A 25,626-nucleotide genomic window follows, 5' to 3' on the forward strand; every position below is an offset into this window, starting at 1 on the left:
AGGTACGGAGAAGCCGTGGCAATATATGAGACATTGTCGAGCATGCTCAGATGCATCGGAAAGCAGTTTCGCCTCGAGCTCCTGAGCCCATGCCTCAATAGCTTCAGCAGCCCAAGTCGCTGCAATAGTTGGCCTTTGCACAGCCCCCAAAAGGGTATAAATCGCTTTTAAATAGCCCTCCACACGACGATCCGTCGGTTCCTTCAGAGAGGTGACGGTAGTTACTGGCAGAGCAGAGGAAACAACCATACGCGCCACATGAGAATCTACAGGCGGAGGAGTTTCCCAATTTTTTTTTTTTTTTTTTTTTTTTTTTTTTACACACCTCCGCAGAGAGAGGATAGCGAGCCAACAGTCTCTTATTCGGTGTGAATTTAGTTCCCGGATTTTCCCAGGATTCCTGACGTATGTCCACCAGGTGTTTAGAGTAGGGTAAAACTTGTTTAACCACTTCTACGCTTAAACCTATCCGGTTTCTTGGAAACTGTTTCAGGCTCAGAATCAGACACTTGAAGAATGAGCCATATCGCCTCAATCAAATCCGAGGTATCCACGGATGACTTTTCCTCCCCATCTGAAACATCAGCGTCAGAGGGGTTAGTATATGCACCGTCCTCCTCAGAGGACGTGTTGGTCAAAGCCGTGGGTTGGGAGGAGGTAATAGCCCTTTTAGAAGACGACTTAGTCTTTTGCAGGCGAGTGTGACCCTTAAATTTAGACATGGATCGGTTCAAATGCTGTAACAGAGTGGAAAGGTGATCCGCCCACAGCGGGGACCATAAACTGGTAGTGGCACAGGTGGTCCCACAGGGGGCATCAATTTAGTCACAAGCGTGTTTAACAATGTGGAGAATGTAGCCCAAGGTGGGTCTTGTAATAACCCTCAGTGGGTCGGTAGTGCTTGGGGCAAGGAACCCCCTGAACCCGAACTTTCAGCTGCTAAGTTATCCTCCATTACGTCCGCGGCCTCACAACCACGCACTGTGTGAGAGGCCCCAACGTCGTTGCCAAGTACAGCAGACATAACTATGTGCACAGTAATGGGCAACCCGGTACAAAATCTAGCAGCACTATACCCAACGAGAACTCTCAGAAGGAGCCTAAGAAGGCACAGACCAGGAGTTCAATAGATATAAAATATATGGCGACTATAAATCACAAGTAAAAATACCCCATTAGTATATTTTGTGAAACAATCCTATATTATTTGCAGAGAAAAAACTGAAACACTTGGACCCCTCAGGTATAGTAATATAGGAATAGCACGCCGAGTGAAATACCCTGCAATAAGGCAACCATGCAGCAGCTACATGCACACACACACACACATACGGTACATAATTTCTGCATGGTACAAGTGTACCATGCAAAAATTATGTACCATAAACTGCACTGGACTAGCAATACAAAGTAATACTCAGTATAGCTATACGTGATAATAATAGATATAACAAACACATTAAGCATTGGATGTATATCACAGGGTGTTTGTACCACACAACCCTGAAAATAGGATTTTGGTACTTACCAGGTAAATCCTTTTCTTTGAATCCATAGGGGGCACTGGAGTACTCTTGGGATATGGACGGCTTAGCAGAAACAAAGGCACTGAATATTTCAATTTAGAACTCTCCACCCCTCCATATCCCCGAGTACCTCAGTGTTTTTTACTGAGCCGAACAGGAACTATAGAGAGGTTGACAATGGAGAATTACCTATAACATAACGGACAACAACAAAAGTTGACACATAACGTTACTGACAACGAAACAGTTGACACCATAACCGATAGAACCTTATAATTTGAACCAGTCGGTGAAAATGTGTTACCATAAGATCCCCTGAGCTTAATACAACCCAGGTAAAACTGCTCTGGGTGGGCGTCCAGTGCCCCCTATGGATTCAAAGAAAAGGATTTACCTGGTAAGTACCAAAATCCTATTTTCTTTTTCATCCACTAGGGGTCACTGGAGTACTCTTGGGACGTACCAAAGCTTCCCCTGTGGGCGGGAGAGCTGTTTGACACCTGTAACACTAGGCGGCCAAAGCTAGATGCTGATGCCGCAAACATATCAAACTTGTAAAAGCGCACAAACGTGTGCACTGAAGACCATGTAGCCGCACGGTCAAGCTGCGTCGTAGAAGCTCCACGACCAGCTGCCCATGACGTTCCCACAGAACCTGTGGCATGAGCTATTACTGATGTAGGCGACTGTAACCTAGCCTTAAGGTAAGCCTGACGTATAGTCAGTTTTATCCATCTGGATAAGGTCTGCTGAGAAGCTGGCCTTCACTTGGCAGCATCATAGAGAACAAACAACGTATCCGTATTACGAACTGTAGACGTTCGGGACACAAACGCGTAATGCGCGTACCACATTCAGAGTTCCAGAATGTGCTGTCAACACAGGAACTACTATTGGTTGATTGATGTGAAAAAGAGGACACTAGCTTTGGTAAGAAATCGGGTTTCGTCCGAAGTTCCTCTCTGTCATCATGAAACACCAAATACGGTGGCTTGCATGACAAGGCACCCAAATCTGAAACACGCCTTGCCGAAGCTAAGGCTAGAAGAAAAATTGTTTTCCAAGTGGGAAACTTTATATCCACTTGCTGTAAGTGTTCAAAATATGAAGACTGTAAGAAATCTAAAACCAGATTCAAGCTGTAGGTGGAATGAATGGAGGCTGAACTCTGAGGACACCTTGGAGAAAGGTGTGTATAGACGGCAATAAAGCCAATCGTCTTTGAAAGTAAATTGACAAAGCAGATACCTGCACCATTAGTGTAGATAAACGCAGTCCTCCATTTAAACCCGTCTGTAGAAATAACAGAAGACGGAATAACTGGAAAGATGTCGGAAACTTCCGAGCTTCACACCAACCTATATAGGCACGCCAAATTCTGTAATAATGAGCTGCCGTAACCGGCTTCATAGCTCGTAACATGGTTGGTATAAATACTGTAATGCCCTCTCTTCTTAAGAGGGCAGTCTTAACAACTACCCCGTCAAACGTAGCCGCGCTAAATAGGGGTAAAAGAACGGACCCTGTTGTAACAGGTCTGAACGTAGTAGGAGTGGCCAAGGATCGTCTGCGAGTAGTCCGGAGATCTGAGAACCAAGCTCTCCGAGACCAATGAGGCATCACCAGTATGACTGACGGACTCTCTTGTGATCCGTTTTAGCGACTGAGAGAGCAGCGGAAAACGGTGAAAACAGATAAACGAGGCTGTACGGGCCCGCGATTGTGAGAGCATCCACCTCCACTGCCCTTGGATCTCTCGTTCCGGACACATACTGGGGCGTTTGTAATTGTTGCGAGATGCCATCAGGTCCACCTGAGGATATTCCACCTGTGGACCAACTTTTGAAACACCTCTGGATTTAATGCCCATTCTCCTGGATGAAAATCCCGACGGCTGAGATAATCCGCCTCCCAGTTGTTCACTTCCGGAATGAACCCTGCCGACAATATCACCTGGTGGTATTTTGGTCAATTGAGGATTCGAGCTACTTCCCGCATTGCCATGCGGCTTCTCGTTCCTCCTTGTTCGTTGATGTATGCGACTGCAGTCGCGTTGTCTGACTGCACTTGGACAGTCTGAGAGGGAAGCATGTGTAATGCTTGTTGTAGTGCATTGTAAATTGGGCGGAGTTCCAGGACATTTTTAGACAGCAATTTGTCGCGATCCGCCCAGAGACCCTGTCGCTGACAATTTTGAACTATAGCTCCCCAACCTCTGAGACTCACGTTCGTCGTTAGAATTATTCAATTCCAGCCGCCGCCTGCGGTTAAATTGTGAACCTTGAGCCCCAGAGTAGAGACACCCTCGCCCTTGCCGACAACCTCACCCTGTGGGAAATCTGCAGAATGCGAGGCCGACCACTATTGTTGAAATGGACGGGAGGGAAAACTTCCGAACTGAAGCGCTTCGAAAGCCACCACCATTGTTCCTAATAGGGGAATACACAAATGTACCGAGAGTGTGCGTGGCTTGAGCACTTATTGTACCAGATAAATAATCTGTACTTTCTTTTGTAGTAGGGAAATTCTTTGATTTACCGTATCGAGAATCATACCTAGAAATTGAAGTAATTGAGACGGAAATAGATGCGATTTCTTGAAATTAACACTCCAACCGGGGTGTATGTTATCAGCGCAAGTTGGAGGAGCATCTGTTGAAACGGAGTTTTCATGAGCAGATCGTCTAAGTACGGAACGATAGTCACTGCCAGGGATCGGAGATGAGCTATTATCACAGACATCACTCTGGCGAAAACCCGAGGCGCTGACGAGAGGCCAAACGGTAGGGCCTGTGTGGCGTATTGCAAAACGCAAGAACCTCTGATGAGGTGACCAAATCGAAATGTGTAAGTACGCATCCTTGAAATCAAGTGCAATCATGTGGCTTCAAATCTGCAAATACTGACCGCAGAAATTCCATATTCAATCTGTAGTAAGTGACTTACTGATTGAGACAGACGGAGCCCTCCGAAATCGGTACCACAAACAGATGGGAATAATAACCCTGACCTTGGTGTACCAGGCTGGAATTAAAAACTGCTGAATCCAGCAGAGACTGAATGGCAATCTGCCAAAACGCCTTCTTGTCGTCCGACAGAGACAGTCCAGTTTTGACAACAAAAACGCAGTGGCGGAAGACAGCTTTTTAACACTAAATTGCGGATACAATATATATATATATATATATATATATATATATATATATATATATATATATATATATATATATATATATATATATATATATATATATATATATATATATATATATATATATATATATATATCCGAAATGCATTCACTTTGCCAGCCTATATAAAAGCTGAAGCAAAAATTCCCACTAACACCCCTGCGCCTCCGGTGGAGTAGTGTTGTAGGACAGGAACGTTCTGGAATTAGAAAGAGGAAGAAACAAGAAGCATGGTTAAAATTGCTCCCATGCCATGCTTACACTGATAATCCCAGATCAGGTTACAATACATTCTGTGTGAATATAGGCTCAATAGTCTATTATACAGGGAGAATCACAGGTTAGGTTATTAATATAACCTATATAAATGTGGCAGCCTGTCATATTTTACTAACATATCTTTCCATGCAGCAGCGCTGCCTGTGGCTTGTCCCCCCCACCTCCCCCTGTGTTCCGTGTCGCAGCGGGGAGCGGGTGCCGGGAAGCTGACTTGCAGGGAGGCAGGGAACGTTGTGAGGAGAGCGGCCGAGTGTTCGGCTGGCTGGAGCGGCGTGTAGCGGCTTCCGGCGGTGCTAGTTAGAGCGCTGTGCTGCGGCGGTCTCCCTGGCTTTGAAGTCCGTACAGCGCAGACGGAGCGGCTGGGGCGGGCGCTGGTATTAGCGGCGGGTGCGGGCGGCCGTAAAGAAAACGGACCCCACACAGCGGGGCGGCAGCGCGCGCTGACCGCCCTGTTCCCCCCAGCATACCTTGTCTCGTAGGGAGGGCTGCGACGGGGCTTCTATCTGTAAGCTCCGTCCAGCTCTTGTTCCTGGCTGCGACGGGGCTTCTATCTGTAAGCTCTGTGCAGCTCTCGTTCATGGCTGCGACGGGGCTTCTATGTGTAAGCTCCGTCCAGCTGATCACGTCTTCATGGCTGCGACGGGGCTTCTTTCTGTAAGCTCCGTCCAGCTCTTGTTCCTGCCAGTTGATCACTTCTTCATGGCTGCGACGGGGCTTCTATCTGTAAGCTCCGTCCAGCTGTTGCAGGAGGCAGTGAGCTGCCTGTGGCTGTGAGGGTGCTCTTTGTGAGGACAGGCACGCCATGCGCTGCTTGCAGCGGCACTATCCCGGACCCATGTTTTTCCAGAAACCGGGAAGGGATGTAAAAAAGTAAAAATGTAAAAGTAAAAATGAAAATTAATAAAATCTTCAACTAAGTGTGGGAACTCCACACAAGCCTTGTTAGTGCTGTGAGCACAGAAAAAACACTGAGGTACTCGGGGATATGGAGGGGTGGAGAGTTCTAAATTTAAATATTCAGTGCCTTTGTTTCTGCTAAGCCGTCCATATCCCAAGAGTACTCCAGTGACCCCTAGTGGATGAAAAAGAAAGTATGCACTCTTTACTAAGTCCCAGTGACAGGTAGAATACTCGTGTCCTGTAGGAAGCACAGCACTGGCAGTCAGGCGGTTCCACAGAGGATTTGCCCAAGCAATCCCAGGAAACAGCAAGGCTGTCTGTAATGGTGCTGAACGGGAATGAGGGAGAGGGAAGCAGCTCCAGGGCGGGAACATTGTTGAAATGGTGCCCTGGGGCTGGGGGGAGGGGCATCAGGTCCAACCTGCTGCCCCTGCTAGCATCCGCACTGGGTGTGCGGGCAGTAAACAAAGCAGGGGGGGATGTGGTACAACATCTCCCTTGACCTGTGCCCATAATATAACCCTGGTGGCTAGAGGAACAGTTGCCCAGTAATTAGTGTCCACGCCAGGGCGGGCGCGGCCCGCCTCCTACGGCCACGCTGGATCGCGGTAAAGTGCGGCACAGAAGCCCCTTACCTCCCCCTTGTCTGCGGCCCTGCGATCCGGGAGACGGCGGCGTGTGACTCCCGTTAGGATGGAAGAAGCCGGCGCCTCAGCTGCAGTGACCCGGCAACCGCGCCGCGGGAATATACAGCGTCACTGGGGGTGATGGAGCTGCACGCAGGAAAGTCTATGAGACTATACCTGCAGCAGCCCTGGAAGTCTTTACATTTTCTGTTCAGTCTGTAAAACGAAGCTCTGAAAAGGCTGCTTATGGCAGCCTCCTGTTAAGTGCCTGCATACTGCAAGGCACCAACTTACAAACTGAGCTCACTGGCATGGAGGCGGGGTTATAGAGGAGGCGGCGCTGTGCATCTTAGAACAGTCAAAAGCTTTGAGCCTGTTGGTGCCTCGGATCAAGATCCTACTCTACACCCCGATGTGAATCCTTGTGGAACCCAGTGTACCCCGCAGCAGAAATTACATCTTGAAAACATTGAACTATCAAATCAGATTAAGTAGCTTAGCTACTATAACTTCACTTTTAAAGTCTTAACAGGGAGGGTTTTTAAGACCCTGGCAAACATTCTATGCTCTCCAGCACATTACAGCCACTTAATAACACACTCTCTAATCAATTGCGCCTTCGATTTAACGTGTCAAAAGTCACCACCTATCTTACTGTGCTTTGAATAGGTGAGGCTTAACAGCCGAGCCCCTGCCCAACACTTCATTTATCCATTGCCCCATGGGCTATTTGATTAACCTGATATTTCAAACTGACACCTTAGATAACATATTACTATTGAAAACTGAAAAACTAAAATAAAAATTACCTCTGGAGAAAAACGTTTAAATTCAGACATCCAGTTAGGGAGGGTAGATAAGGGGCCACAGACAAAAAATGGCCCAGGTACACCTCTTTCAACCATCATGGATATGGTTGCAATACATTGCACAGTTTTTCCTAGACCCATTTCATCAGCCAAAATGCCATTTATACCATTCTCCCACAGCATCTGTGGACAAGAACAGAAGAAAATTAGGTTTCAGAAAAACATACCTAAAGTGAAAATGTAACAACGCTAAAAGAAAAAGCAAATACTGTTGAAAACTTAAGAGCAATTTAAAAAATTTTTGGTCCACCAAAGTAACAGACACCAGTACATTTTAAGCACTGGTCTTTAGCAGCGCGGATAAACTAAACTAAAAAAAGTGCAAGCAAGGTAAAAAGTACCGCTCGGGTACCCAACCAGGACACTTTTTGCACATTTCTGCTTGCCACCTCAGGAGGATGCAAGCAGAGAATAAGATTTTACTTACCGGTAAATCTATTTCTCGTAGTCCGTAGTGGATGCTGGGGACTCCGTAAGGACCATGGGAATCCAGGGTAAGACTCATACCAGCCACACTGTATAACTTGTGATAACTTTACCCAGTTAACAGTATGAACAATCACAGAGCATCAGATAAACGCTGATGCAACTATAACATAACCCTTATTTAAGCAATAACTATATACAAGCATTGCAGAAGAAGTCCGCACTTGGGACGGGCGTCCAGCATCCACTACGGACTACGAGAAACAGATTTACCGGTAAATAAAATCTTATTTTCTCTAACGTCCTAGTGGATGCTGGGGACTCCGTAAGGACCATGGGGATTATACCAAAGCTCCCAAACGGGCGGGAGAGTGCGGATGACTCTGCAGCACCGAATGAGCCAACACAAGGTCCTCCTCAGCCAGGGTATCAAACTTGTAGAACTTTGCAAAGGTGTTTGAACCTGACCAAGTAGCCGCTCGGCAAATCTGTAATGCCGCGACTCCTCGGGCAGCCGCCCAAGAAGAGCCCACCTTCCTTGTGGAATGGGCCTTAACTGATTTAGGTAGTGGCAACCCAGCCGCAGAATGAGCCTGCTGAATCATGTTACAGATCCAGCGAGCAATAGTTTGCTTTGAAGCAGGCGCCCCAAGCTTGTTGGAAGCATACAGGATAAACAAAGATTCTGTTTTCCTGACCTTAGCCGTTCTGGCTACAAAAACCTTCAAAGCCCCGACCACATCCAGTGACTCGGAATCCTCCAAGTCAGTAGTAGCCACAGGCACCACAATAGGTTGGTTTATATGAAAGGATGAAACCACTTTCGGCAGAAATTGTGGGCGGGTCCGCAATTCTGCTCTATCCGCATGGAAAACCAGATAAGAGCTTTTATGTGACAAAGCCGCCAATTCTGACACACGCCTAGCCGAAGTCAAGGCTAATAGCATGACCACCTACCACGTGAGATATTTCAACTCCACCGTTTTGAGTGGTTCAAACCAGTGTGATTTCAGGAAACTCAACACCACGTTAAGATCCCAAGGTGCCACTGGAGGCACAAAAGGTGGCCGAATATGCAGCACTCCCTTTACAAACGTCTGAACTTCAGGCAGAGAAGCCAGTTCTTTTTGAAAGAAAATGGATAAGGCCGAAATCTGAACCTTAATGGAACCCAATTTAAGGCCCAAAGTCACTCCCGACTGTAGGAAGTGAAGGAAACGGCCCAGCTGGAATTCCTCCGTAGGGGCATTCCTGGCCTCACACCAAGCCACATATTTTCGCCATATACGGTGATAATGTTGAGCCGTCACATCCTTCCTAGCCTCTATCAGCGTAGGAATGACCTCATCCAGAATGCCTTTTTCTGCTAGGATCCGGCGTTCAACCGCCATGCCGTCAAACGCAGCCGCGGTAAGTCTTGGAACAGACAGGGCCCCTGTTGCACAAGTCCTGTCTTAGAGGCAGAGGCCACGGGTCCTCTGTGAGCATTTCTTGCAGATCTGGATACAAAGTTCTTCTTGGCCAATCCGGAACAATGAGTATTGTTCTCACTCCTCTTTTTCTTATGATTCTCAGCACCTTGGGTATGAGAGGAAGAGGAGGAAATAAATAGACCGACTGGAACACCCACGGTGTCACCAGTGCGTCCACAGCTATCGCCTGAGGGTCTCTTGACGCAATATCTCTGCAGCTTTTTGTTGGAGGCGGGATGCCATCATGTCCACCTGTGGCAGTTCCCACTGACTTGCAATCTGCGTGAAGACTTCTTGATGAAGTCCCCACTCTCCCGGGTGGAGGTCGTGCCTGCTGAGGAAGTCTGCTTCCCAGATGTTTCTCGCTTTTCTAAACACGACTTGAGGTTTTTCTGGCAGCAACCCTTTACCATTAAGCATTGGTATGTTCTATTAATAGATCCGGTACTCAAAGGGTTGCTGCCAGAAAAACCTTAAGTCGTGTTTAGAAAAGCGAGAAATCTAAAAAAACTCCTTAGCACCTAGTAATCTACCAAGAATAAAAGATGAAACTTGGTTGAAAAAAACAACTGGATTCTTCCCTTGTGGTAGATGTAAAATGTGTTCCTTTGTGAGTAAAGAAAGAAAATCTGGAATAGGGATAAAAGTAAACACTGGGTTATTAAAGAAATAATTGTCAAACCACTTGTGTGATATATATGGTGGAGTGCGCATGTGGAGCACGCTATATAGGCAAAACGAAACGCCAGTTAAAAATTTGGATGTTAGAACACACAAGAAGTATAACTAATAAATGTCAGGAACAGTGTCCCGAGGCATTTTCTGAAGTGTAATGGAGGTGACCTGAGTAAATTTAGTTTTAAAGCATTGGAACACGTGAGGTTGGATGATAGAGGGGGGGGATATATTAAAACAGCTTAGCAAGAGGGAGGTTTTTTGGATTCATGCGTTAGAAACAATTAGCCCATTAGGACTGAATGAAAATTATGATATCACCCCCTTCTTGCATTATACTGTGGGGAGCTCGTTTTATGCGGCATTGTAGTCGGATCATTGATCCCTTTGCCCCATTGTGAGCTGAGCTCCTTATGGTATATGGGAACTCGGGTTGAAAAGGGGTTAATAAGTAAAAACTGCCTGTGATAAATATTAGTGTATTTAAATGACTATGATTCCTGGTATTCACTGAAAGGATTTATTATGAAGTATCTATTACCAATCATTGTTTTGTTTTATCTTATTCTATTCTATTTCATTTAGTTTATGTAATTTATCCACTCTCTTCTAGGATATAATGCGCCAATGTATAAGATCTGGAGTACCTGTATTGACAACAAGTGTAGTACTCTGAGTGTCTCTGCTGACTGATTTATAATTATATGATAGCTGTTATATAAGTAACGATCTGTAAGTAATAGTATACGAATAATTACTTGGAAAAGTGTTTTTAAAGAAATTGTATTGTATGCAAAGATGTTGGAAGCATGTAAAGTTTTGGTATCTTTATGTATGTATATAATCAGTCAGCCCAAATGTCTAATTATTGTAGATTGCATAGGTCCATAGGATGATGATATACAGGTGTCTCTTATGGTATAAATGTAATGTGAGATAATGCATAGCCACACCCCCTGACGAAGTCCATAGACTAAACGCGTTGGGCGTGGCCTGTGGAGCTGGTGATAGACGGTCACAACCTGGTCTCTGTCCCGGTGAAAGAAAGATCAACTGCCAGTGATTCCCGGTAAAGAGACGGAGGATCGGCTGTATGAGAGAGCGGCTCCGTGGCTTGATTACCATGTGAAGGACGGAACGCATCATTTTAAACTGAGATGTATGTGAGCATTTGTTTTTAATAAATGGAATTGTAAACCTTTTACTCATACCTGCGCCCTCCACTCTTCTTTCGTTACATGTGCATTGGAATTAGTGGCTCTAATTCCTAAACGGAGGAAGCGGCAGCTTACGTCATTTAGAAAACGGGACACGGGACTTTCAAACTATCTATTGGATATGAGAAAAAGGAAAAAGTGTGTCTAATGCGCAGCTGTTTTACTGATAGATATATATATATATATCTATCTATAGACAGCATCTTTAATATATATATATATTATAATAAGATTTTACTCACTGGTAAATCTATTTCTCGTAGTCCGTAGTGGATGCTGGGACTCCGTAAGGACCATGGGGATTAGTGGCTCCGCAGGAGACTGGGCACAACTAAAGAAAGCTTTAGGACTACCTGGTGTGCACTGGCTCCTCCCACTAAAACCCTCCTCCAGACCTCAGTTAGGATACTGTGCCCGGAAGAGCGGATACAATAAGGAAGGATTTTGAATCCCGGGTAAGACTCATACCAGCCACACCGTATAACTCGTGATAACTATACCCAGTTAACAGTATGAAATATAACTGAGCCTCTCAACAGATGGCTCAACAATAACCCTTTAGTTAGGCAATAACTATAAACAAGTATTGCAGACAATACGCACTTGGGATGGGCGCCCAGCATCCACTACGGACTACGAGAAATAGATTTACCGGTGAGTAAAATCTTATTTTCTCTGACGTCCTAAGTGGATGCTGGGACTCCGTAAGGACCATGGGGATTATACCAAAGCTCCCAAACGGGCGGGAGAGTGCGGATGACTCTGCAGCACCGATGGAGCAAACTCTAGGTCCTCCTCGGCCAGGGTATCAAACTTGCAGACTCTTACAAAAATGTTTTAACCCGACCAAGTAACAGCTCGGCAAAGTTGTAAAGCAGAGACCCCTCGGGCAGCCGCCCAAGAAGAGCCCACTTTCCTTGTGGAATGGGCTTTTACAGATTTAGGGTGCGGCAGTCCAGCCGCAGAATGTGCAAGTTGAATAGTGCTACAGATCCAGCGAGCAATAGTCTGCTTAGAAGCAGGAGCACCCAGCTTGTTGGGTGCATACAGGAGAAATAGCGAGTCAGTTTTCCTGACTCCAGCCGTCCTGGAAACCTATACTTTTCAGGGCCCTGACTACGTCCAGTAACTTGGAATCCTCCAAGTCCCAAGTAGCCGCAGGCACCACAATAGGTTGGTTCACATGAAAAACTGATACCACCTTAGGAAGGAATTGGGAACGAGTCCTCAATTCCGCCTTATCCATATAAAATACAGATAAGGGCTTTTGTATGACAAAGCCGCCAATTCTGATACACGCCTGGCCGACGCCAAGGCCCACAGAATGACCACTTTCCACGTGAGGTATTATAGCTCCACGGATTTAAGTGGCTCAACCCAATGCGACTTCAAGAAATCTAACACCACGTTGAGATCCCACGGTGCCACTGGAGGCACAGACGGGGGCTGACTATGCAGCACTCCCTTAACAAAAGTCTGAACTTCAGGCAGAGAAGCCAGTTCAATTTTGTAAGAAAATCGATAGAGCCGAAATCTGGACCTTAATGGAACCCAATTTTAGGCCCATAGTCACCTCTGACTGTAGGAAGTGCAGAAATCGACCTAGCTGAAATTTCTCCTTTGGGGCCTTCCTGGCCTCACAGTACGCAACATATTTTCGCCATATGCGGTGATAATGGTTTGCGTTCATTTCTTTCCTAGCTTTAAATAGCGTAGGGATAACTTCCTCCGGAATTCCCTTTCCCTTCAGGAACCGGCGTTCAACCGCCATGCCGTCCAACGCAGCAGCGGTACGTCTTGGAACAGACAGGCCCCCTGCTGCAGCAGGTCCTGTCTGAGCGGCAGAGGCCATGGGTCCTCTGAGATAATTTCTTGGAGTTCTGGTTATCAAGCACTTCTTGGCCAACCCGGAACAATGAGTATAGTTCTTACTCCTCTCCTTCTTATTATTCTCATTACCCTGGGTAAGAGAGGCAGAGAAGGGAACACATACACCGACTGGTACACCCACGGTGTTACCAGAGCGTCCACAGCTATCGCCTGAGGGTCCTTGACCTGGCGCAATATCTTTGTACCTTTTAGTTGAGGCGGGACGCCATCATGTCCACCTGTGGCCTTTCCCAACGGTGTACAATCATTTGGAAGACTTCTGGATGAAGTCCCCACTCTCCCGGGTGGAGGTCGTGTCTTCTGAGAAAATCTGCTTCTCAGTTGTCCACTCCGGGAATGAACACTGCAGACAGTGCTAACACATGATTTTCCGCCCATCGGAGAATCCTTGTGGCTTCTGCCATCGCCATCCTGCTTCTTGTGCCACCCTGTCGGTTTACATGAGCGACCGCCGTGATGTTGTCTGACTGGATCAGCACCGGCCGGTGTTGAAGCAGGGGTTGGAATTGGTAATGACAATCCTGTACCACAATTTTGAGGTACCCCTGGTGAAGAGGGTAAATAGGGACATGCAGGTAAGCATCCTTGATGTCCAGTGATACCATGAAATTCTCCAGGCTTGCAATAATCGCCCTGAGCGATTCCATTTTGAACTTGTTCCTTCGTATATAAGTGTTCAAGGCTTTTAATTTTAGAATGGGTCTCACCGAACCGGCTGGTTTCGGTACCACAACATTTTGGAATAGTAACCCCGGCCTTGTTGAAGGAGGGGTACCTTGATTTCACCTGCTGAAAGTACAGCTTGTGAATTGCCGCCAGTACTACCTTTCTCCGAGGGCAGCAGGCAAGGCTAATGTGAGGTAACGGCGAGGGGGAGTCGCCTCGAACTCCAGCCTGTATCCCTGTGATACTATTTGCAGAACCTAGGGATCCACCTGTGGGCAAGCCCACTGGTCCCTGAAGTTCCCGAGACGCGCCCCTACCGCACCTGTCTCCACCTGTGGAGCCCCAGCGTCATGCGGTGGACTCGGAGGAAGCGGGGGAAGATTTTTGATCCTGGGAACTGGCTGCTGGTGCAGCTTTTTCCTTCTTCCCTTGTCTCTGTGCAGAAAGGAAGCGCCTTTGACCCGCTTGCTTTTCTGAAGCCGAAAGGACTGTACCTGAAAATACGGTGCTTTCTTAGGCTGTGAGGAAACCTGAGGTAAAAATTTTTCCCAGCTGTTGCTGTGGATACGAGGTCCCAGAGACCATCCCCAAACAATTCCTCACCCTTATAAGGCAGAATCTCCATGTGCCTTTTACAGGCAGCATCACCTGTCCACTGCCGGGTTTCTAATACCCTCCTGGCAGAATGGACATTGCATTAATTCTGGATGCCAACCGGGAAATATCCCTCTGTGCATCCTTTATATATAAGACGACGTCTTTAATATGCTCTGTTAGCAAACTATTATCCCTGTCTTAGAGTATTAATATTATCTGACAGGGTATCAGACCACGCTGCAGCAGCACTATTTATGCTGAGGCAATTGCAGGTCTCAGTATATAACCCGAGTGTGTATATACAGACTTCAGGATAGCCTCCTGCTTTTTATCAGCAGGCTCCTTCAAGGTGGCCGTATCCTAAGACGGCAGTGCCACCTTTTTTGACAAACGTGTGAGCGCCTTATCCACCCTAAGGGATCTCTCCCAACGTGACCTATCCTCTGGCGGGGAAAGGGTACGCCATCAGTAACTTTAGAAATTACCAGTTTCTTATCGGGGGAACCCACGCTACTTTACACACTTCATTCATTCATCTGATGGGGGAACAAAACACTGGCTGCTTTTTCTCCCCAAAAATAAAACCCCTTTTATGTGGTACTTGGGTTCATGTCAGAAATGCGTAACACATTTTTCATTGCTGAGATCATGTAACGGATGTTCCTAGTGGATTGTGTATATGTCTCAACCTCGTCGACACTGGAGTCAGACTCCGTGTCGACATCTGTGTCTGCCATCTGAGGTAACGGGCGTTTTTTTTTTTTGAGCCCCTGATGGCCTTTGAGACACCTGGGCAGGCGCGGGCTGAGAAGCCGGCTGTCCCACAGCTGTTACGTCATCCAGCCTTTTATGTAAGGAGTTGACATTGTCGGTTAATACCTTCCACCTATCCATCCACTCTGGTGTCGGCCCCACAGGGGGCGACATCCCATTTATCGGCCTCTGCTCCACCTCCACGTAAACCTTCCTCATCCAACATGTCGACACAGCCGTACCGACACCGCACACACAGGGAATGCTCTGACTGAGGACAGGACCCCACAAAGTCCTTTGGGGAGACAGAGAGAGAGTATGCCAGCACACACCAGAGCGCTATATAATGCAGGGATTAACACTGAGTGATTTTTTCCCCCAATAGCTGCTTGTATACATATATTGCGCCTAAATTTAGTGCCCCCCCCTCTCTTTTCAACCCTTTGAGCCTGAAAACTACAGGGGAGAGCCTGGGGAGCTGTCTTCCAGCTGCACTGTGAAGAAAAAATGGCGCCTGTTTGCTGAGGGAGAAGCCCCGCCCCTTTTTTCGGCAGACTTTTCTCCCGCTTTTTTATGGATTCTGGCAGGGGTAATTTATCACATATATAGCCCTGGGACTATATATTGTGATGATTTGCCAGCCAAGGTGTCTTATATTGCCCTCAGGGCGCCCCCCCCCAGCGCCCTGCACCCATCAGTGACCGGAGTGTGAGGTGTACATGAGGAGCAATGGCGCACAGCTGCAGTGCTGTGCGCTACCTTGGTGAAGACCGAAGTCTTCTGCCGCCGATTTTCCGGACTCTTCATGCTTCTGGCTCTGCAAGGGGGACGGCGGCGCGTCTCCGGGAACGAACACCAAGGTCGGATCCTGCGGTCGATCCCTCTGGAGCTAATGGTGTCCAGTAGTCTAAGAAGCCCAAACTACCACCTGTTAGGTAGGTTCGCTTCTTCTCCCCTTAGTCCCTCGCTGCAGTGAGTCTGTTGCCAGCAGATCTCACTGTAAAATAAAAAACCTAAATATACTTTCTTTCTAGGAGCTCAGGAGAGCCCCTAGTGTGCATCCAGCTCAGCCGGGCACAAGAATCTAACTGAGGTCTGGAGGAGGGTCTTAGTGGGAGGAGCCAGTGCACACCAGGTAGTCCTAAAGCTTTCTTTAGTTGTGCCCAGTCTCCTGCGGAGCCGCTAATCCCCATGGTCCTTACGGAGTCCCAGCATCCACTTAGGACGTCAGAGAAATAAATAAATAAATATATATATATATATATATATATATATATACATACATACATACATATATATACACACATATACATATATACACACATATACATATATACACACATATACTAGGGTCTCAATCTCTGCTGATAAGGTACCTGTCCACGCTGCCACAGCGCTATAAACCCATGCCGACACAATCGCCGGTCTGAGTAGTGTACTAGAATGTGCACGCTATCTGCAGGATCCCTGAGGATAGCTGTTACGTCAGGGCTACCTTTTGGGCAAACGTGACACCCTAGGGCAGTGGTTCCCAAACTTTTTTGAATCACGGCACCCTAGAGTATCAGAATTTTTTCACGGCACCCCTCTGCCAATAGTTTCTTATTGAAATTTTTAGAAAGAAATATTAAATTAAGTAAATTGTCTTTATATGTCATCCTTAGGGTAACTTATGTGGTGAGGGACAAGATTTGCTTCTGATTGTCAATATATTTTATGATTGGCAGCTATTAACACTGGTTTGGCTTTTTACATTGACCATGCAGAATTTGAATTAGTTCGGGACCACCAACCCGAGGCACCCCTGCATGTGTCCTGAGGCACCCCAGGGTGCCACGGCGCACAGTTTGGGAACCACTGCCCTAGGGGAAGATTCCCATCGTATCCTGGCCCTAGTAGGGAAAGGATACTCCCTGAGAATTCTTTGTGGGAAACTGCAGTCTCTTGTCTGGAGATTGCCGCTCTTTTTCATCATGAGAGGAGGGAAATTTACCTCAGCTTTCTTCCCCTTAAACATGTGTACCCTTGTGTCAGGGACAGATGAGTCATCAGTGATATGCAAATCATCTTTTATTACAATAATCATATATTGATTACTTCAATGCCATTTTGGCTGTAACTTTGCATTATCGTAGTCGACACTGGAGTCAGACTCCGTGTCGATATCAGTGTATTATTTTGGATAGTGATCATTGAGAGACTCTGAAGGTCTCTGACATAGGGACAGACATGGGTAGATTCCCTGTCTGTTCTCTAATCTTTTGTGCAATAAATTCACCTTAGCACTTAATTACACATATCCAAACAGGTGTCTGCGTTGTCGACTGAGACACCCTCTCACACACATATTTGCTCCATCTCCTCCTTAGGGGAGCCTTTTACCTCAGACATGTCGACACACACGTACCGACACACCACACACTCAGGGAATGCTCATCTGAAGACAATTCCCCCATAAGGCCCTTTGGAGAGACAGAGAGAGAGAGTATGCCAGCACACACCCCAGCGCTATTAACCCAGGAATAACACAGTAACTTAATGTTAACCCAGTAGCTGCTTTTTATATTGATTTTTGCGCCTAATTATGTGCCCCCCCTCTTTCTTTACACTCTTTTACCGTGTAACTGCAGGGGAGAGGCTGGGCAGCTTCCTCTCAGCGGTGCTGTGGAGAAAAAACATGGCGCTGGTGAGTGCTGAGGAAGCCCCACCCCCTCGACGGCAGGCTTCTGTCCCGCTGTCATGTACAATTTTTGGCGGGGGCTCATACATATATACAGTGCCCAACTGTATATATGCAAACTTTTGCCAAAGAGGTCTCTAATTGCTGCCCAGGGCGCCCCCCCCCTGCGCCCTGCACCCTTACAGTGACCGGGGTATGTGGGTGTAGTGTGGGAGCAAGGCGCACAGCTGCAGTGCGCTACCTCAGTGAAGACTGGAGTCTTCTGCCGCCGATTTCGAAGTCTTCTTGCTTCTTTCACCCGGCTTCTGTCTTCCGGCTCTGCGAGGGGGACGGCGGCGTGGCTCCGGGATCAGACGAGGGTGAGATCCTGTGTACGATCCCTCTGGAGCTAATGGTGTCCAGTAGCCTAAGAAGCAGGACCTATCTGCAGAGAGTAGGACTGCTACTCTCCGCTCAGTCCCACGATGCAGGGAGTCTGTTGCCAGCAGAGCTCCCTGAAAATAAAAAACCTAACAAAATACTTTCTTATAGCAAGCTCAGGAGAGCTCACTAAACAGCACCCAGCTCGTCCGGGCACAGATTCAAACTGAGGTCTGGAGGAGGGACAGAGGGAGGAGCCAGAGCACACCAGAATCTAAATTCTTTCTTAAAGTGCCCATGACTCCTGAGGAGCCCGTCTATTCCCATGGTCCTTACGGAGTCCCCAGCATCCACTAGGACGTTAGAGAAATGTCAGCGCTGAACACACCCAACTGGTAGATCAATGAATTGCTGCAGCTGGGTGCAATGTAGTGGTAGGAACCTAACACAAAAGTCATCCCCTTAGTGTAAATAAACTGATACACACCCCTGGTTTGCAGTGTGAAAAACTATTCACATGTAATATATAGAAATAACCAAGGTCAATGCAGCACAGGTAGGTTTTAGCATCTTAGTAAACAGTGAATTGCCTCAAGTTCTGAAATCATCCTATTGTAATTCTGAACAGCAAGATAAATGTGTTGCATGTAAATTATAGTACACTGTACAAGCATTACATAAACCATCAGCAAGTTACATTTTTTAAACTAAAATGCCCGTAATTCAGATTGCTGGTATAAGATGTTCTTGACTTACAATACATTAAAATAGTTAAAACCTGCAAAAATTATGCAAAAGACTTAGGATAACTATAACATGCACAGCAAGGCTAGACTAATGTGGACAAATTGCAGAAAACCTACTCGGAGCCACTCCATGCCTTCCACCTGGTACCACCGCATTATACCACCACTAAAGTATTTTGGCTGCTGATAAGGAACTGGCTGGCCATCCACTTTCCTCAGCGGATCGAGAAGATGTTTAGCGCTGTGCCTTACAGCTTGAGATAAACGATCTTTAATAACCGTGTTAGAATCTCCGTTACTCTCAATCTCATCAGCAGTTTGTTTGCTAGAGTCGTCATCCTGTAAGGGTTGAAAGAAGGGGGGGGGGGGGGGGGGGGGAGAAAATAAGCATGGCAATAGTGACCAAATGACATTAGACCTGCAGCAAATACACATACCTGTGGGTCCTGTTTGCTCTTCTTGGATGCAGATAAAATGTCCTAAAGGGAAAATAAATAAATTACTTTGACTACACACAACAGCTCACAATAACAGACCTGTGTCACTTATTGTGATTAATGGTCAAACATTTTAAAAAAAGGGCTTACTTCTTTGGACATGACATCGGAAATAATGTAGCCTTCATCCCGTTGCCTTTTCTTTGTAGGTCCTAAAGTTAAATGTCAGACTATAACCCATGCACATCAAAACCAAAAGCAGTCAATATGCTAAAAATCAGTTACAGTAAATTTACATATAGGAAAGGCACTTTATTGCATGTAGGCCACAACATAGTAATTGAGAGAGAAAAATAAAAGAGTTTCAAACAAAGGCTCATCTCAACCCACCTTTTTTGTTAGTTTTATTTGAAGTTGGTTTTTCCACCTATAAAAGAAAAAGGAAAAACTTTAAAAATATATGTAGGACAGTCACAGAACTCTAGCAGTGACTATTAGGTTAAAGTGCACAAGAAGCATGATACAAGTACAAGTATAGTAGAGGACATAAGAATGAGGGGTACTTCCAGCGACAGTTTCCCCAATATATTGGCTTGTTTATAGATCTTTCTTTTACATTTTAAAGTATTAATGGAAAAACAGATGTTTTGCAGGCAAAAAGACTGCCACTCTTTATACAGGCCGAACAACCTCCCTGTTTGTGCAGGCCGTATTCCCAATGGAATTGGTGCATCAGCTGCAGCATAAACCTACTGGATTCTGCATAAAATATGGAGCAATCTACTACGTGCAGCTTTTAATATGTGGGTCGAACTGGTAGAATAGGTTGTGTCTTTGAGTTGTCGGCCTAGGTGATATAAGGGGGAGTTGGAGACTATCTAAAGATTAGAAATGAGAATTTGTTAGTCTTTGGGGTCAATCCAGTTTGCAGTGTGAATAAGGGCCACCATGTCACTCATGGCTGCCCTACCCTGTAGGCTGTGCACAGAGATGAGGTGCCATTGATGGAGATTCCACGCCGCTACTGCGGCACTTTGCCCTGTTCGTAGATAATTGAATGGACTCTGATGATGCAAAGCACTGATACATATGCACCTGACTGGAAAACTCAAGGTTTCAAGTACAGGTTGAACATCCCTTATCCAAAATACCACATTTTTGGGTGTGTGTGTGTATGTATATATGTGTATGTAAGTAAATGTTTTATTTTGGATAAGGGATACTCAACCTGTATATTCAATATTCAAGTTTCAATCATATATTGTAGATGAAATAAAAAATAAAAAATACAAGACTTTGAGAACATTATAGGCACGGGAGATATCCGATAGAGAAGTGTAGACTAAAGGTCCATACACACGAGCCAATTTTGAGCTCAAAGCGGCTCAAAACGCCCAAACTCAGCCAGTGTGCATGGCTGGGCCATGGGCGGCGAGTGCCGATGAGAGTTCCCACATCATCGCTGGCCACCGCCGTCCTGGCTGTTTTAACAGCTGAGTGAAGCACTTTCCAGTCTCCTGCTGTGGAAAGTGGTTCACCCCCTGTGAACATCACTGGGCACAGGAGAAAAAAAAATAAAAAACTGCTCAGTGTGTATGCACCGAGCTGTTTTCCTGCCAGCGATGTTCACATCGCCCAGCAAACACACTGCCCAAAACCGCCTACTGTGTATGCACCTTTACAATGAGACTATAGCAAATCTACAGAATTTACATAGCTAAAACATCTTGAAAATCACGGCTTTAAAAATGAGCCCAAAGACAAGTGTACACACTGTACGTTATCAACCAACAACGTTTAGTGATGTCACCGCCGGCACTCTCGAACATACAGCTCAGCCCGACACCAACGGGTTCAGCTGCATGCCAGCTCAATATTGGTGATCATTGAATGGTGTGCGGGAGCACGCATCGTTCACCAATATTGCTCCCATACACACTGGGCGATTTTAGCCTAAAAATAAACCAGAACGACATTCATATTTTTTAGGCTAGTAAGATTTTCCAAAAACAGGAATTTAATACCTACCGGTAATTCCTTTTCTTGTAGTTTGTAGGGGACACTGGGATGGATTAGTACCATGGGTTATAGATCGGGTCCATTGGAGCCTGGCACTTTAAGAAGTGTTCAGTGTGTGCTGGCTCCTCCCCTCTATGCACCTCCACCAGACTCAGTCTTGGAAAACTGTGCCCGAGACGGACATACTTTGAGAGAAGGAAAAACATAACAGCAGTGAGGTAACGAACCAACACAAAAACAGGAAAAGGATAGCCGCGCTAACCAGAACAAAAGGATAGCCACGCTAACCAAACCAAAAGGATAGCAACGCTAACTCATTCAGTAATAGGGACAGCAACAGCAGACCCATCAAAGAGCTTGCAACCAGGTAAGCAGGAAACACAAAGCACCGAGGCGGGCGCCCAGTATCCCCTACTAACTACGAGAAAAGGAATTACCGGTAGATATTAAATTCCTATTTTCTCCAATGCCCTAGGGGATACTGGGATGGATTAGTAACATGGGGAAGTCCCGAAGCTCCCAAAACGGGTAGGAGTGCGCCGAAACCCCTGCAAAACCGCCTGACCAAACAAAGTCTTCACCGGCTAATGTATCGAACTTATAGAAATTTCTGAACGTGTTCAAACCCAACAAAGTAGACGCTGGGCACAACTGTAAGGCCAAGACGCCACAGGCAGCCACCCAGGAAGAACCTACCGACCTAGTGGAGTGGGCCTGAATAGAACCCGGCAATGGTGCAGAATAGTAGGCCTGTTGAATGGTCAACCTGAGCAATCGAGCAATGGTCTGCTTAGTAGCAGGACATCCAATTCTGGTAGCGTCATAAAGGACAAAAAGAGAGAGAGTCAGACTTCCTGTGACGAGCTGTCCTCTTAAAGTAAATCTTCAAAGCCGGAACCACGTCCAAGGGCTTTGGAGCAACCGAAGAGGACAGTACCAAAACCACTATCGGTTGACTAATGTGAAAAGCTAATGTTACTTTCGGTAAAAACTGTGGGAGAGTCCTGAGCTCCGCCCTATCCTCGTGAAAAATCAAATAAGGGCTCTTACAGGATTAGGCCCCCAATTCTGACACACCTCACAGAGGCCAAAGCCAGTAACATGACAGTCTTCCAAGTAAGATATTTCATTTCCACCCTGTGTAAAAGGTTCAAACCTGTAAGATTGGAGAATAGTCAAGACCACATTCAGATCCCACGGAGCCGTGGGAGGGACAAAGGGTAGTTGAAAGCGAAAGGACACCCTTCAGAAATGTCTGCACTTCCGGAATTAGCGCCAATTGCTTCTGGAAGCATATGGAGAGCGACGAAATCTGAACCTTAAGGGTGCCCAACCCTGGGCCGATATCCACGCCTGCTTGCAGGAAGAGCAGAAAACGGCCAAGATGAAAATCCACAGTAGAATATTTTCTACCCTCACACCACTAAACATTTCTTCCAGATTCGGTGGCAATGCTTAGACGTGACCACCTTCTGGGCTTGGACCATAGTCACAATAACCCTGGAGGGAAGCCCTTTCCTAGATAAAATCTCCCTTTCAACCTCCAAGCCGTCAAATGAAGCCGCAGTAAGTCTGGATAGACTAATGGGCCTTGTTGAAGATCCTTGAGAAGTGGTAGAGGCCAGGGCTCCTCCAGAGACATGGTCAGGAGTTACGTATACCAGGCTCGTCGAGGCCAATCTGGGGCAATTAGAATTACCTGAACGAGGGTTCTCCCATACCTTCCTATTCTCGGGTGGGAAAGAATTAAGCAGCCATTTGGGGAGTCTTACATTTTTTGTCAGGTTTGACCCAAGCTTCTTTAAAGCAGGAGTTTAATTCTTTGGAGACAGGGAAGGTGGCAGAAGATTTTGGTTTTATTTTGAAAAAATAAGATTTTACTTACAGGTAAATCTATTTCTCGTAGTCCGTAGAGGATGCTGGGACTCCGTAAGGGCCATGGGGGAATAGACAGGCTCCGCAGGAGATACGGCACTTTAAGAAAGCTTTGGACTCTGGGTGTGCACTGGCTCCTCCCTCTATGCCCCTCCTCCAGACCTCAGTTAGGGAAACTGTGCCCAGAGGAGATGGACAGTAAGAGGAAGGATTTTTGTAAATCTAAGGGCGAGATCCATACCAGCCACACCGTATAACTTGTGATACACTACCCAGTCAACAGTATGAACAACAGCCTCGGTTCAACCGATAAACTATAACATAACCCTTATGTAAGCAACAAAAAAATACAAGTCTTGCAGAAGAAATCCGCACTTGGGACGGGCGTCCAGCATCCTCTACGGACTACGAGAAATAGATTTACCGGTAAGTAAAATCTTATTTTCTCCAACGTCCTTAAGGATGCTGGGACTCCGTAAGGACCATGGGGATTATACCAAAGCTCCCAAACGGGCGGGAGAGTGCGGATGACTGAGCAAACAGGAGGTCCTCCTCAGCCAGAGTATCAAACTTCTAGAACTTTGCAAAGGTGTTATACCCCGACCAAGTAGCTGCTCGGCACAACTGTAATGCAGAGACCCCTCGGGCAGCCGCCCAAGAAGAGCCCACTTTCCTAGTGGAATGGGCCTTAACCGATTTAGGCAATGGCAAACCTGCCGTAGAATGTGCCTGCTGAATCGTATTACAGATCCAGCGAGCAATAGTCTGCTTTGAAGCATGAGCGCCAACCTTGTTGGCCGCATACAGAACAAACAGAGCTTCAGTCTTCCTGATTCCAGCCGTTCTGGTTACATAAATCTTCAAAGCCCTGACCACATCCAGGGACTCGGAATCCTCCAAGTCCCGTGTAGCCACAGGCACGACAATAGGTTGGTTCACATGAAAAGATGAGACCACTTTTGGCAGAAAGTGAGGACGAGTCCTCAACTCTGCCCTATCAACGTGAAAAACCAAGTACGGGCTTTTATGTGATAAAGCCGCCAATGAAACACGTCTTGCCGAAGCCAATGCCAACAACATGACCACTTTCCCACGTGAGGTATTTCAACTCCACAGTTTTGAGTGGTTCAAACCAAGGTGACTTGAGGAAACGTAACACCACGTTAAGATCCCAAGGAGCCACCGGAGGCACAAAGGGAGGCTGAATATGCAGCTCACCCTTCACAAAAGTCTGTACTTCAGAAAGACCGTCTAATTCTCTTTGAAAGAAAATGGATAAGGCCGAAATTTGGACCTTTATGGACCCTAATTTTAGGCCCAAAGTCACTCCTGTTTGAAGGAAGTGAAGTAGACGGCCCAAACGGAACTCCTCCGTAGGAGCAGCTCTGGCCTCACACCAAGAAACATATTTTCGCCATATACGGTGATAATGTTTTAACGTCACGTCTTTCCTAGCCTTGATCAGGGTAGGAATGACCTCCTCCGGAATCCATTCAACCGCCATGCCGTCAAACGCAGCCGCGGTAAGTCTTGGAACAGACAGGGCCCCTGCCGCAGCAGGTCCTGCCTTAGAGGAAGAGGCCACGGATCTTCTGTGAGCAACTCTTGCAGCTCCGGATACCAAGTCCTCCGTGGCCAATCTGGAACAATGAGGATTGTTCTGACCCTGCTTATTTTATTATTCTCAACACTTTGGGTATGAGAGGAAGAGGAGGAAACACATAGACCGATCTGCAGCCAAGGTGTCACCAGAGCGTCTACCGCTACCGCCTGAGGGTCCCTTGACCTGGCGCAATACCGCTTTAGCTTTTTGTTGAGACGGGATGCTATCATGTCTATTTGAGGCAGTCCCCACCGACCCGTGATCTGTGCGAAGACTTCTTGATGAAGTCCCCACTCTCCCGGATGCAGGTCGTGCCTGCTGAGGAAGTCCGCCTCCCAGTTGTCCACCCCCGGGATGAACACTGCTGATCGCGCGCTTGCATGGCCTTCCGCCCAGCGTAGAATCCTGGTCGCGTCTGCCATGGCCACTCGGCTCCTTGTTCCGCCTTAACGGTTTATATGAGCCACTGCCGTGACATTGTCTGACTGAATCAGAACAGTTTTTTCCCGAAGCAATTCCTCCGCTTGACGCAGGGCGTTGTATATGGCCCTCAACTCCAGGACGTTGATGTGGAGACAAGTCTCAAGATTTGACCAGAGACCTTGGAAATTTCTTCCCAGTGTGACTGCTCCCCAGCCTCGGAGGCTTGCGTCCGTGGTCACCAGGACCCAGTCCTGAATGCCGAACCTGCGACCCTCTAGTAGGTGAGCACTGTGCAGCTACCACAGTAGAGATACCCTGGTCCTGGGAGACAAGGTGATCCTTCGATGCATTTGTCAATGGGACCCGGACCACTTGTCCAAGAGGTCCCATTGAAAAG

General features: G+C 46.7%; 1 protein-coding gene across 1 annotated transcript in view; it reads right to left on the reverse strand.

Annotated features, from left to right (window-relative positions):
• HELLS (helicase, lymphoid specific) overlaps nt 1–25,626 on the reverse strand; it is a 270,907-nt gene that overhangs the window by 204,839 nt on the left and 40,442 nt on the right. The window contains exons 5-9 of the mRNA XM_063961560.1: nt 19,700–19,736; nt 19,460–19,521; nt 19,310–19,351; nt 18,990–19,211; nt 7,331–7,513 (exon numbers count right to left, since the gene is read on the reverse strand). Of these exons, the coding sequence (XP_063817630.1) occupies nt 7,331–7,513; nt 18,990–19,211; nt 19,310–19,351; nt 19,460–19,521; nt 19,700–19,736 (546 nt within the window). The remainder of the gene's footprint in view (nt 1–7,330; nt 7,514–18,989; nt 19,212–19,309; nt 19,352–19,459; nt 19,522–19,699; nt 19,737–25,626) is intronic.

Source organism: Pseudophryne corroboree, chromosome 3 (genome assembly GCF_028390025.1).
Source record: "Pseudophryne corroboree isolate aPseCor3 chromosome 3, aPseCor3.hap2, whole genome shotgun sequence".
Lineage (NCBI taxonomy): Eukaryota > Metazoa > Chordata > Amphibia > Anura > Myobatrachidae > Pseudophryne > Pseudophryne corroboree.